Here is a 14,805-nt window from a genome sequence, read left to right as displayed (position 1 = left end):
GCTTGTCTTCATTTTTTTTCCCCTATGGCACTTTAATACATCCTGACCTTTATTTACTGTTAACTTTTTAGCTTGGGTTGATGCACCCTCAGTTATTATAACTATGGACCTCATACCCACTTTGGTATAGGCTTGGCATCGGAATGTTTTAGAGGTCTGGGGGTTTTGCTTGTTTTTCTCCTAGTTATAGTCCTGGACAGAAGGGAGGCTCCCTTGCAGCTTTCCTAGGCCTATGGGTAGAATTTTCTTGTTGCCTTTTCAGATGTGAATTTTAAGCAGGGAACTGTGTTCTGACTCCCTAGGTCATCCAGACTCTAGGCCATGTTCCTTGTCCCCATGTGGAGATTAAAAACCTGAGCCCAAGCACCAGGTCCAGGTCCAAAGCCCACTTCTCTAATTTTGAGTCTTTCTCCTTATCTGGTACCTTGAGTTTCTATCTCTTTTCCCAAGTTTTAAAAAGATCTATCTGTTAGGGGAGAGGAGACTCTTTTTGTGGCATAACTGTAAGTCAGTATGGGGTCTTTATGGTAAGCATCACCATTAATAACATTAGAAGCATAAAGTGCCATTCGCAGTAGCTGCTGTCATGAACGCTTTCTCATGCTTGTGTGACCCTCCTACTCATTCATTTAGGAACTTTACAATCAACTGCTTTGAAACTCACACAACTCCCCTCAGGATGGTAGGGGAGTCGTTATTCCCAATTTGTCAGAAGATCAGGAAACGAATGGCGTTGCCAGAAGTTCCAGCATATGTCAGAATCCAAACCAGAACCACAGGGTGTGCTAGCTTTCCAGACGTCTCCACATCAGGCCCAAACCCTCCTCTCCAGGAAGCTCCAGTGTAAGCAGTGGACAGTCATGGCCTGAAAACATTTAGAGCCCACTTACACAATGTTGGGTTTTCATTTTGTTCAAAAACGAAAGCAGCTTTAATAAACAGATACATTAACTTTTTTAATAGGCTTATTTTTTACAAGTTCTATATGAGAAAATAAGATGGCAGGTTTTCAGTTTCCATTGTGGCTCAGTGGTAACTAATCCAACTACTATCCATGAGGATGTGTGTTCAATCCCTGGCCTTGCTCAGTGGGTTAAGGATTCAGCATTGCCATGAGCTGTGATGTAGGTGGCAGATGCAGCTCAGGTCTGGCCTTGCTGTGGCTGTGGCATAGGCTGGCAGCTATAGTTCCAATTTGACCCCTAGCCTGGGAACTTCAATATGCTGGGTACAGGCCTAAAGACAAAATAAATAAGTAAATAATAATAAGATGGCAGTTTTTCAAGTAAGAGTAAATAATTTGGCCTGTCCAGTGCAACAAGTGCAGTTCTCTTCAGGGTGGCAATGCATGGGCATTTGGTACGTTGTTGGAGTCTCTTTAGGAAGAAAATATGAAAACCCAGTCTTCTTATTCCATCATAAGAATGACCCCTAGGAAGAAAAGATAAGCATTAGAAGAGGATAATGATTTCTCAACTTTCATGCATCAATCCCCAGAAGAAAAAAAGACCAGAAATATCTCAGCACTTAATTCTACCCACGACTAATCAGCACCTGCCAGGTGACAAGCCGGACAAGGGAGTAAATACCGTGGCTGGGGGGCAGCCCTTTGAAATATATTCCTTGGGAAAGTGGTCACTTAAGATGGTCAAACTTGCATACAGAATGATGAAGTTTTAAGCTTTTTTTTTTTTTTTTTTTTTCAATATTTTCAGGTGGGAAAACAAAAACAATAAAGAATTACTGGGGGGAGTTCCCACTGTGGCTCAAGCGGTTAAGAATCTGACTAGTATCCATGAAAATGCAGGTTCCATCCCTGGCCTCACTCAGTGAGTTAAAGGATCCAGGGTTTCCCTGAACTGTGGTTGCAGACGGGGCTTGGATCCCACATTGATGTGGCTGTGGTGTAGGCCAGCAACTGCAGCTTCGATTCGACCCCTAACCTGAGAACTTCCTTATGCAGCAGGGGAGGACCTAAAAAACAAAACAAAACCAAAAACAAACAAACAAACAAACAAACAAAAAAGGGAATTACTGGGAATCTCGGGTTTTTGGAAATGGAAGAGCCTTAACATTTGCCTAGTCAAGTCCTGCTGAACTGGGAAGGAAGGAATTCCACAGTGGAGCAGTCATATCACAGAGCTAACTGGCAGTAGGGTCTGCCCTAGAAGGCATGTCTTTGTAAAGCTGGCATGAGATAAGGGAAAGAAATCATTTTTTTCAGCTTAATTTCCTTCGATCACAGTTAATCATAGCTAAGAACATTAGACAACTGCTTTTCCTTTTTGAGACTTTGCCTTTTTTTTTTTTTTTTTTTTTTGTGAGAACTCCCTGTTCCTGTCATGGTTTGTTCTCTCCTGTCACTTTGGTTTCTGCTCACATTTCCCTTTCCCCAAGCTGCCTTCCCTGACCACCTCACGTAAAGTTCTCCAAGGAACTTTCTAGCGTTCTCCCTCCTAGCATTTACCACTTCGTATTCATTTATTTCTTACTACCCATTGCTCACAGTAGCCCCTAAACTCCAGGAGGGAATAGGGAAAGAAAGCTTGGGTTGATAACATTATTTCCCTACCACACAAAATGCCTGGCACAGATTAAATGTCTCAAGAAATACTTGTTGAATGAATCAGCAAATGAACCACCAAAGAATGAATAAATAAACTGGATAGAAAATCCTCATTTGTTATGGCCTATAGTGTTGGTAGAGGGAAAAGCATGATAATGTCCTTAATGGCTTATGTTAGAACATTGTATCCTTTTCTTTATGTTGGTGGTTGTCCAGATACAAAATTTCTATCTTTTCTAGAATCAGAATTGATATATGACTTTGTCAGACTAGTACATAAATGTGATATGTTTTCAAATCTAATGTTCAGTGAAAACTGAATGAATGAAAATGAAAACTGGCCTTAAATGTTAACAACTAAGAACAGACCAAAGTACAAATTGTCTTTAGAATGTTAAGATAGGTAAATATCTTGAAGTACAAAGTAGAACATTCTGACATGACCATTGTTTTCTATGAGAGTAGTTGTTTTCAGTTTGGGTGAGTTATTATTTGTATCATTGTGTCTTTTTTTTAAACACAATGAGTTTATTAATAGTTGTATAATGATCATCACAATCCAATTTTATAAGATTTCCATCCCACACCCCCAGAGCAACCCCCACCCCCCAAGCTGTCTCCTTTGGAAATCATAAGTTTTTCAAGATTGTGTCTTAAAACAGTAGCTTTTATTCTTCATCTTCCTCTTTCTTATCAGGAGTAAGCATGGTGGAGTTGCAAAATTTGGAGTCTGGAGCCACTTTGCAAAGGATCAGTATATTTCATGAACACAGTCCAAGATATTAGCAAAGTATTCCTGCCCAAACTCACGCTATTCACTAAAAAGCAACGGGTTGTTCTGAGCGTGAGGCTGTCACAGTTGGGTCTGAGTGTGCAAAAGCCAATCCTTTCTGCTTGATTAAAAAAAATTTTTTTTTAACTTTTTCAAAAGCCTGAAGTCAGGGCTCTGACTGTTGGATGTTGTAAGATACTTGACAACATAACAAGTAAAGAATATTTAAATAACTGTACAGAAATGTTATTACTTGACCTGAAGAGATTCTAGAACTTGTAAATAATGTTAGCTCTGTTACTGAGCCCACTCCTGTGGCATCATCACTCTGCTTCATAGATTAAAGCATTCCAGTTTTAAGGAAATCCTTGCCTAGGACCACTAAATAGTAAACACCTAAAATGAGGACTTTTCCAGCACGCTGTCTCCCCAGTTTTCACTCTTTGACAAGAGTATCAGTTCATTTGCCTTTCTGCTCATTACTTTTTCTCCCAAAGATTTTTAAAGCCCAGCTAGTCTTTTTAGGATGACAGTATAGGCCATTTGGGGCTGTGTGTTAAAGTGTGATAACCAATAACTCTTACCTGAATTACAACCAATAAAACGATTACGATACACCCTGACCCACATTCAGATGAAAGTCACACGGAAAGTCTATGGAGCTGTGATCTCTGCAACATCAGTATAGTTGTTTTCAAGAATGAAAGTCCCATTCAGTGCAGATTAAGCATAGTCATTTCTAGAACTTTCCCATATGTTTTGTAGACATTATGTAAATTACAGTGGAAATATGGAGCGTGACAGTTTTAAAGTTTACAGTTCATGCAGTTTTCTGAATGTTGGCCTAGTATACATAAAATTTCAAGCATATTGTTCATAACGTCTATATTTATACATTTGTCTTCCAGGCTGTTCCTTACTCCAGAGAATTTAAGCAGAAATATGACTACTTTAGGAAGAAATTAAAGAAACCTGTGAGTACATGTCTTCTAAAAATGCTGCTCTAGTCATGTGTAAGTTACCAAAATTACTTCAGTGAGAACAACTTGTTTGTTACTCTTGTGTGTATACTAAAAATATTACCTTCCTTTTTTCACTGCACTTTGATCCACCTGGATCTTCCATCTGAATTTTCTTTTTGACAGAAATGGTAAGTGAAGATTAACTTAGTATTACATATGAAATCACCTGAAGGTAATTTCTTATGTAATACATTAAAAGGTACAAGTGATTTTTATGGGGTATAAAATAATTCAGGACCTTGTGAAAAAAATTCGGGGATGCCTACACAATTGCTTATGGTTATCATATTTAATAAAACCTAGTTCCTAACTAGAAAACTGTTCAAGTCCACGCCTTTAAATTCAGAAGAATAGTTTTAACTATAATATGTACAATGTAACTATAATTTATAATATTTGGCAATTAAAGCCAAATGTAATTTTAAGATTAAAATTCTCATTGGGAAACCCATTAAGATTTTGACCGAACTGAGAAACCCTCTAAGGTTTTTTTGGGGTTTTTTAAATTACAGGTAGTGTTTCAAATTACAGTATTATATTTTCCACTCATCTATCTCTCCAAATACCTTAACATTTTATCTTCTGTTTTACTTTCTGATTTCACCTCTTTGTATAGATTTTACCAGTTTTCTCCTCAGTTCATGCCTTTACTACTTTCTGGTGTTTCTGTACTGGTCACCGTTTCTTGGCTTCTTCTCGTTGGGGAAAGGAGACCGTCTGCGTAGCTCAGCTCACTGCCGTCTGCCTGTGCTCTGTTGCCATCTCTCCCTACTCCCCTCCCTCAGTTGTTGCCTCATTTTCTGCAATCTGCTGTGGATAAGACACTAAGGATGCAGAAACTATTTGTGTGTGTGTCTCTGTGTCCTTTTTTTTTTTTAAGAGCCACACCTGCAGCATATGGAGGTTCCCAGGCTAGGGGTCGAATCAGAGCTGTAGCTGCCGGCCTACACCACAGCCACAGCAATGCAAGATCTGAGCCAGGTCTGCAACCTACACCACAGCTCATGGCAATGCCAGATCCTTAACCCACTGAGCGAGGCCAGGGATCGAACCTGCATCCTTGTGGATACTAGTCAAATTGGTTTCCACTGAGCCACGATGGGTACTCCAGAAACTCTTGAGACACAGCCTCTGCCTCGGGGAGCTCTCACTTAGGGGTTCTGCCCTCTCTTCCAATATCCTAACCCAATGAACTCCTTTTGAAATGACTCCCAATTTGAATGCATAAAATTCCAGGGTTTCTATGTGAATCACCTGCATTTCTCCCAGTGATAAGTGTTGACTTGGTGAGTATCACCCTGACTCACTCTGTGGCACTTTCACTATGGTACCTTCTGCCTGGAAATTGACCTTGCAAATCCATCCTCAGAGCAAAGCTGACCCTGGGTCTCTTTCTCTAGGAAACACTTGTTCACAACTTCAGTCATGTGCTTTTTTATTTTCACGTTCATTAACTGTGGCCTTTAGGATGCTTCCCCAAAACTTGGCATGATAATCAGGGTCCCACTCCCCTGGAAGTGGAATTAGCTTGTTAAGGCATCATGGGTCACAGCTATCAGCTGGAGGCTGTACCAGGGCTGAGCATGGTCCCAGCCTGGCCAGGTGGGGATTGTCTGTGGGTTGTAATTCCCTGGACTAAAGTCCCTTTCTTTGACCAAAACAACATATAGAGTCGATGGGTTTCACTTGCCAGTGGGTGGCACTCAATTGTTTGTGAAAGGAAGAGAGGATGAGATTGTCTGTATTCAGCATAGTTCCTTCTGTAGCACATACTGCTGACTCAGGCTGCAGCTGCTGGTGGATTCCGTGTGTCTCCTGACATCGGGAGGCTCTCTATCCACCTGAAGAACAATCTAGAAAGGAGAGAGTCTCATTGGGAACCATGCATGACCACTTGTTTATTTGAAGACTGCCATGATTTTGCTCTTCGTTGTTTCTTCTGTTCGGAAGTAAGATGTATATTTACTGTCTGGTTGTGTGTGTGTCTTTTCTTTGTTTAGGCTGATATTCCAAATAGGTTTGAGATGAAACTTCACAGAAATAACATATTCGAAGAGTCCTATCGGAGAATCATGTCTGTGAAAAGGCCAGATGTCCTGAAAGCAAGGCTGTGGATTGAATTTGAATCGGAGAAAGGTCTGGACTACGGGGGCGTGGCCAGAGAATGGTTCTTCTTACTGTCCAAAGAGATGTTCAACCCCTACTATGGTCTCTTCGAGTATTCCGCAACGTAAGTGTCCCGCGTGCATTCAGAATGTGTCCCCACCAAAGCTGTTTGGTTCTTGAGGAATTTAAACATAATAAAAGAATAAAGCAGCTCCCCGGTTAGAGATGAATTAACACTGCTGACTTCAGCCCCCCCCTCCCCCACCCCCGATAAATCCAGAACAGGTTCTGACGCCACATGGTGAAAGTAGTATACTCTGTGAGCACCTAAAAATAATTCTTCTCTCGTCTGTTGGGTTTGTGTCATTGAAATTGGAAATGTGTTGGGTACTTATGGTAATAAACGAGGCGATTTTCATTTTTATGTTAATCTGGGAGAATTTGTCACTGTCAGAATTGAGAAGGTCTTCCTCATGTGAACAACAAGAGTTTCTGAAGTGACACTACTTAAAGGGAAATTGAGGCCCCGAACTTCAGGATCCAAGGGACCACGCCCTGGGCCTGTGAGGGGAGGCCCGGATTCCCCCTGCCCTGCGGGGAGGGGTTCGTCACTGCCAGGCCTGCACGCTGAGGCAGCGTGAGTTGCTTTCTCGGGAATCAAACACCAGCTGCTCACAGGGCCACCTATTCCTCCTCCAGGCCGTGGCTTCTCCAAACCCTTGCTGACCTTGAAAGGCAGAGGACGAGGGTGCTCTCTGTCTTCCCCCTGGTGCCGGGCTCCTGAGGGCGCTTTTGGAAGGCAGCCTCAGTACTTTTTGAGGTGCTCTGGCCAAGAATTTCCCATTCTGTAAAACTGATAAAGCCACTGAAGCGGCGGGAGGCCCAAGGCCAGATCCTCACCTCTCTCCCACATTCCCAAGGCTGCCCCCTGAGGAATCTGGCCACAGAGCCCATTCAGAAAACCATGGAACCTCGTGATTATGAGACCAGAGGACAATGAGGTGTACATCAACATTTTGACATTCGCATTGGGACATTGGCAAAGGCTCTCAGAGGACATAACCTCCCTCCTCACAGAGATAGTTCCAGCATTCACATGGCTGGGAATCCTTCGGTATATATGGTTTCTTGTCCTCCAAGGATACTTGGCTGAACTGTATGAAACTGACATTTTTGTAGATATCAAGTTTCTTATGGTTTACCGTAACAGGGCACATGCACCAGCTCTAGTAGACTTCTGTCGTCCTTCATGGAAAAAGGCTAACTAATAAGTCAGTCCCCTTCTGTAACTTGTATGCCTATTCTGTCAGGTACAGGGAGTTTGCAGGGACACTGTAAAAGCTTAATGACAGGTTGTTAAAAGCAACAGAAAATTCAAATTTTTGCGTTTCTTACTGATTGCATTTCTATATTGCCTTTCTTTTTCTGTTTCTTCCTCCCCAAAAGGGACAACTATACGCTTCAGATCAATCCCAATTCGGGCCTCTGTAATGAAGATCATTTGTCCTATTTCACTTTTATTGGAAGAGTTGCTGGCCTGGCAGTATTTCATGGGAAACTTTTAGATGGTAAGTTATTAAAAAGTGTCGAAGTAATAAAAAAAAAAGAGTAGTGCTGTTTGTGGTTTCTTATAAGGTGTCTTATCTTTCACATCATAGATTTTAAGCAAAAGTGCTTCACTGGTTCTCTAAATCAATAGTTGTTTTTTTCTTTGTTTTTTGGGTTTTTTTGTGAATGTTTTGACCATAATGGAGGTACTTTTTCCTAGTGTCATCTTAATCTGAGCACCGAACACAGTGTCTACATGCAGTTTAAAAAAAATTTAAATTTTTTTTAAACTTGAATGTGAAGCACAGAACGTTCTGTATTTGTGCAATTTCTATGTTTTCCACAGTAACTTATCTTTAGCAAGAACTAGATTTGATGACAGATGGAAAAAGCTAATTGAAAAGTTAACTAAAATGATCTAATCCATCCAATATCCTGCCATTGTCCTATTTGTCCCCAAATTACTAGTTTTTTGAATGTGAAAAGACTATAAATAATTTCAAAGCCATGTTATAACTCAGCTAAGACCTTGACCTTGGGATCACTGCTGAAGCAGATGTGCAATATAATCTCATTATTATTTAGAGCATGTAAGTCACAGAAGAATTTCCAGGTAACCTGGAAGTTAGACGTGAACCCCCCTCCCCGGCTGTATCAATAGGCTTATCATAGACTTCTTTTGGATTCAGTCATTGAAAAAGTAGTGCCCTTACAAGAACATTACAGAAATCATCAGTGAGGAAGGAAAATCAGAAATATTTTTGAAGCATTTAGGGGTGAAATGGTTGAGGGTAGAAGCCTTTAAGACAATTGCTAGCTGATTGTAAGCCTCTAATTTCAGTATTTTATTTTTTTGTGGGGGTAGGAGGTTGGGAAGTAAACACTTTTTTTTTTCTAATTAGGAGGGAAACTACCCTTACTCCGTCTGTGTGTATAGTGTGAATCTTTTAATTCACATCATGGGGCTCATGCCATAGATCATTTCAGCCTGTTGAGATTCACTTCAGCCTTCTTAGAAAGTCCCTTATTTACCTTCTGCCAAGTAAGAAGACGTGCTCAGTTGCTGCAAGGGGAATATAGCAAGGTTTAAGCCAAGATTCTGACCTTGGTGAATTTATGTTCTAGGGGGTGTGGGGGATACGGGAGTCAGGATGCTGGGTCCAGAGCCTGGGCCAAGGGGAACACAGGGAGGACTCAGGAGGACCAGGCTTGGCTGGAGGGCCAGGAGTGCCCGACCAGGGTTAGCCTTGCCCGGACACTGGGGGAGGCTTGGGCATTTAGAACTGGGATCATTTCAGAAGAGTGAGGACTTGCGCAGAGTCCAGGCTCCCTGGGGTAGTCAATGCAGAGAGGAGAGGGCTCCCAGGAGACTGCTGTGAGAGGAGATAACAGCATGCTCAGGAGAAGGTCAGAGGTGTGCCTGATGGTGTGTGGTCGGCAGTGTGTTTGGCTTCTCAAGACTCAAAGCCCCAGGGCAGAGCAGACACACCCTGTATGTCACGTTCAGCCTCTGCTCCCCTCCGGGGGCTCCATCCTTTTTTCCTCCCTCGACACCAGTGGCTCTGAGCCTCAGCCCCAGGGCCACGTGAAGCCATTGGGAGCAAGAATATGCTTCCAGAGGGTCAGTGACAGGTTAGATCTGGAGGTGGGGCTGAGTCAGGGAGCTGAGGGTGAGGGAGGAGGGGGCCTGTGAAGCTGACTTGCCTGGGAAGTGGTGAACTGGGCCCCTCAGGGCACCTGTGTTGTCTTGGTGGTGGTGGTGGCTGAGTCCTTGCCACTGTGGCCTCTCTTAGGCCTCATCACCCTTCCTCTGGAAAACCGTACAACCTTCTGGATGGGCCCCGCCTTTCCTTCTTGTTGTCCGCCCCCCGCCCACCAAAGCCCCATTTTCTTCTCATTACCACCCCAGTGATGACACTGAGATGCAGGTGGAATTTCCACCTGGTGTTTCAGGGCCTTCTCTTGGCCCTGGGCAGCAGCCCAAGCTCTCCATTATCTCGTGCAAGCTGTGTGCTCAGTCCCTGCTCTGGCCTGTCCACCTGGGATACTCTGTGCTTGTGTCCCAGCGAGGCCCTGGCCTTGTCCCTCTTCTGGGAGGCCCTTTCATGCCCCGTGCCTGTGCTCTGTGCCTGCTGCCAACTCCTGCTTGTGATTGAAACTCAGTAGTCATCCGTGTTGACCTCACCTGTCTGCTGTGCCATCTCTGTTAGTAGAATTGCCCTCCTCCCTAGCCCCTGTCCCCACCCCCGCCCCAAATGCTAGAAAAGTCTTTGTTCTGTCTCATTCAAACGAAAAGCAGGGTGATCTTTTGTTTCATGCTCTGATGCACAGCATCATCAAAGATTCCAAACTAACCCAGTTTTCACTGTGTTGTAGGTTTCTTCATTAGACCATTTTACAAAATGATGCTGGGAAAGCAGATAACTCTGAATGACATGGAATCTGTGGTGAGTAAATCCAGGTCACTGGCATGGGCCTCACAGGCTGCTCACACCTTACAGAAGGGTACCTGAGACCATGTTGCTATTACAGCGATTTTTACGGGTGTCGTTATTCAGTATGAACAGGGAACATTTAGTTATTCAGGAAGTTAATTGATCTCCCTGACTCTTTAAATAAGCAAATCATTGACCAAATTAACTCCAAGGGTCATTGGGAGACCTCAGTACAGCCTGTGTTTTCCATTGAAAACTGCTAACACTGAACACTCAGAGGTTCATCTGCTGTCCTTCTATTTTCCAACCTCAAAGAATGGCAGAGGGAACAGACGAAACAGTTGATAAAGGGAAGAATATTAACCGCCACCCTAGTTGGGGAAGAAGGGTAGGAGAGGGATGAAGAGAGAAAATAATTGCTGACTTTTGATTCGGGTTTTTATGTTGTTTTTAACTTATTTTATCTAGGCTGACCACTTTAGAGTTAGGGATTTTCTATCAAAACAAAAGTTGCTGTTCTTTCCTAATATACTTTGCTTCAGTTTTTCTTTTAAATTACCCATACCCCCACCACTCCCCTCCGAGCTTGGGGGCGTTTGCCCAGGTGCCAGCACCGTCACACAGGGGGCCATCAGGAAGCATCTTTGTCCACTTGGGGTATTTGCAGCTCTGCTTTCATATACTGCCGCTTGAGTCAGCATCTTCCCCCGCCGGATCCTTGCTGCTGAGCGGCCTGTGTCACTTGTGTACTTGGCTGTGTGAGCCACATGCCTGTTCTTCAGAGCGTCACTGCTGTTTCTACTCATCCTCTCTCTGTGAAAGCGTCAGCCCCCAGCAGTGCACATGAATCCATTCACCTGGTGTTTCCATGTCTCTGTGTCCGTGGTCTTCTCAGTGTTCACCCTTTTTTTTTTTTTTTTTTTTTTTTTTTTTGTCTTTTTGCCATTTCTTGGGCCACTTCCCGCGGCAGATGGAGGTTCCCAGGCTAGGGGTCCAATTGGATCTGTAGCCGCCGGCCTGCGCCAGAGCCATAGCAACTTGGGATCTGAGCCGTGTCTGCGACCTACACCACAGCTCACAGCAACACCGGATCATTAACCCACTGAGCAAGGGCAAAGATTGAACCCACAACCCCAAGGTTCCTAGTCAGATTTGTTAACCACTGCACCACGACGGGAACTCCAGTGTTCACCTTTAACTTACGCTTTATGCTTTTATTACTGTACAGTGAGGAAGCTAGGAGTATAGAAATTTCTCTTAAAGTCTAAGTTAATTTCATCCCCTTGTTGACAGTTGGTGCACACATTTTGTCTTCTTAGTGCCCCTTAGGTCCCCACCCTTAGACCCCAGAGGAGCCCAGGCTTTCAAGGCCTGTATTCCGGGTTTTAACACCAAGAGCAGCCTTCCTGTTTGCTTACTGTGACTTCCACAGGAAGGAACCTAACCTGAAACCAGTAGGTATTTAATTCAAACAGTCCCTATCCTTCCTATTTTCCTCTGATAGTTTCACTCTTAAAAGATGGGAAGTATATTAATCCCTAAGTGTTCAGTTGTATAATTGGATGACTGCCATTCAGAGCAGGCTGCTTCCTCTTCACAGAGGACAGTTCCCTGGTGGCTCAGCGAGTTAAGGATCTGGCGTTGTCACTGCGGTGGCTCTGGTTGCAGCTGTGGTAAGGGTTTGTTCCCTGACTCAGGGACTTGCACATGCTGCAGGTGTGGCCAAAACAAGAAAAATCAAAAAACAAACAAAACTGAATCTCTGAGCTGGTCAGCACTTTGCCCCAGGACACACAGCCCTACCAAGCCCTATTACTCCCAAAACAGTTGGTTTTTTGGGCTGTGCCCGTGGCATGCAGAAGTTCCCGGGCCAGGGATTGAACCCATGTCACAGCAGCAGTTAAGGATGCTGAATCCTTAACCCACTGAACCACAAGGGAACTCCCAAAACAGTATTTTAGTTTATATGTTTATTTTAAAATTTTATTGAAGCATAGTTGATTTACAGTGTTGTGATAATTTCTGCTGTACAACAACATGCTTCAGTTAATACATGGACACACATCTAGTCTCTTTCAGCTTCTTTTCCCACATAGATGATCCCAGAGTGTTGAGTACCGTTCTCTGTGCTCTACAGCAGGGCCCTGTTGACCAGTCATTCCATACACCTCAGTGTGCATAGGCCAATCCCACACCCCCAGTTCCTTCCTCCCCTCCCCCCTCTGTCCCTGTTGGTAACCATAAGTATGTCAAAGTCTTGTGAGTCTGTTTTTGTTCTGCACATAAGTTCATTTGTATGCTTTTTTTAGATTCCACATATAAGTGATATCATATGATGTTTATCTTTCACTGTCTCATTGCACTTAGTATGATAGTTTATATTTTTAAAGGAGAACAGTAGGTTTAGGGTAGAGCTGGAAACATTAGTGACCTATTGCATTTCTTGAGATTCTGAATGGGATTACATTGGAAGAACATCATTATTTCAAAAAGTCAGATGAGTTTGTATTTTGAAAAAAATGCTTAATTTTAATTTTTGTGTCATTTCTACAGGATAGTGAATATTACAACTCTTTGAAATGGATCTTAGAAAATGATCCGACTGAATTGGATCTTATGTTCTGCATCGATGAAGAAAACTTTGGGCAGGTACGTGTGGGTCACCCCTTGAGCTCCTCTTTGACTTTCAGAGAGTCTTCTGCTTCTTCCTAGGATGTACTACAACTTTGCTGGACAGTTGAAAGCAACCACTGAGAGCTTTAGATGTTAATTTCCATCTCACTGTATCAGCTTCTTAGTGTCATGCCTGGAAGTGAAGTCCTAGTTACAGCTCCCTCTCTCTTCCAACAAAGGGCAGAAATTCTAAGGCCTCTGGGGTGTGAAGGAGGTCTGCTAATCTAAAGCAGACCTCAATGTGAATGTTTGTGCCTTGGTTTTAAAACATAGATGTTTAAAAACATAGCGTTTGTGGGAGCTCCCCCCTCTGTGGCACAATGGGATCAACAGTGTCTTGGTAGCACTGGGATGCAGGTTAGATCCCTAACTCCGGAACTCCATATGCTGCGGGGCAGCCAAAAAAAAATTTTTTTTTTAAAGTAGAACCGGCTGGAAATGTGTGGCTTCAAAACCCAAAATGGAACAACCTGAGGGGTACGGCAGGAGCTCGGCTCAACACATGAGGGAAGAAGGTGACAAAATAGTAGATGTTGCTGTTTGTGCAAAGTAGACCCAGTGATTGTAGGACTCTGACACTCACTTCTTCCCCCAACCAAAAAATATAGTGCAATTGGAGTTCCTGTTATGGCTTAGTAGGTTCAGAACCTGACATAATCTCTGGGAGGGTACATATTTGATCCCTGGCCTTGCTCAGTGGGTTAAGGATCTGGTGTTGCCATGAGCTATGGTGTAGGTCACGTAGGCTGCAGATGCAGCTCAGATCCCGTGTTGCTGTGGCTGTGGTGTAGGCCAGCAGCTACAGCTATGATTCAACCCCTAGCCTGGGAATGTCCAAATGGTGCAGGTGCAGCTGTAAAAAGAAAAAAAAAAAAATAGTGTAAATGTTTACTTACTGCTATAAATATGTGACCAGGAGGAGGTGTTGTCTGGGGGGCCTTGGCTTTTTCACTTCTGTTTGAATGGTTGTCTTGCCATGATGAGATTTGTCTGTTGGGGCCCAGCAGGCTCAGCGTTTCCTAACATTCCTTCTTGCTTTATGCCCATACTGTCATTAAGGCTGGATTAATCCTAAAGGTCAATTTCAAAGATGGAGTTGCCTGCTTGGAATTGTCATCATGATCCTACAGTGCTATAGGTTGCGTCTGTCTTAAACCTGAAACCTTTGATTCAGTTCTTCCCCGGTGATAACGGTGCTCTCAGGAAGGACTTCTCAGGGTGCCATCCAACCCTGGTATCTGTCCTTTCACAAAAGCCCAGAGAGAGTTCCCATCTCCAGACCAAATCTACGTGGCCTTGCCATGCATGAGATCATGGAGCCCATTGTAAGGGCTGCCTATGGAAAGGGAGCTTGATTTGTTTTCTGCTGCCTTAGAGATTAATGAAAGTGTACTCCCCTGTCCCCAAAATGTGTTTATGTTCTCTCTTGCTTCGTGATGCTGTGCTCAGTTTTATAGATGAGGTGAGGAAATCGGGTGCCTGCCCTCTTGGCTTCACAGGCTTAGAGAAAAGAAGCTGATGCTAAAGGAATTAATGACAACTGGGGGCAGAAACTGTTGAGCAAGCAGGTGTTCCCATAGTTCCCCAAATTACTGGTTACATGTGCTCAAACCAGGAAACAGTCCCTAGCGTGAGTCTTCAGAGCAGGTGGGGCTCGGGGACTCTGCATTTTCTCTCCTTCCT

The 14,805-nt window shown here is 43.5% G+C and overlaps 1 protein-coding gene across 50 annotated transcripts in view; it reads left to right on the top strand.

Annotated features, from left to right (window-relative positions):
• Positions 1–14,805, top strand: part of NEDD4L (NEDD4 like E3 ubiquitin protein ligase) — a 374,906-nt gene that overhangs the window by 337,489 nt on the left and 22,612 nt on the right. For all 50 annotated transcript variants that reach the window (XM_084978078.1, XM_084978178.1, XM_084978097.1 and 47 more), the window contains 5 exons: positions 4,247–4,312; positions 6,361–6,590; positions 7,913–8,034; positions 10,391–10,461; positions 13,003–13,098. In XM_084978078.1, coding sequence (XP_084834204.1) covers positions 4,247–4,312; positions 6,361–6,590; positions 7,913–8,034; positions 10,391–10,461; positions 13,003–13,098 — 585 coding nt within the window. The remainder of the gene's footprint in view (positions 1–4,246; positions 4,313–6,360; positions 6,591–7,912; positions 8,035–10,390; positions 10,462–13,002; positions 13,099–14,805) is intronic.

The sequence above is a fragment of the Sus scrofa genome, chromosome 1, assembly GCF_054392235.1.
Source record: "Sus scrofa isolate SSC_HxYL_T2T_F1_AM1 chromosome 1, Sscrofa_HxYL_maternal_Yorkshire_Landrace_v2.0, whole genome shotgun sequence".
NCBI classification, from domain to species: domain Eukaryota; kingdom Metazoa; phylum Chordata; class Mammalia; order Artiodactyla; family Suidae; genus Sus; species Sus scrofa.
Note: the sequence above shows the minus strand (reverse complement) of the source record. Positions and strands in the feature narration are given on the sequence as shown.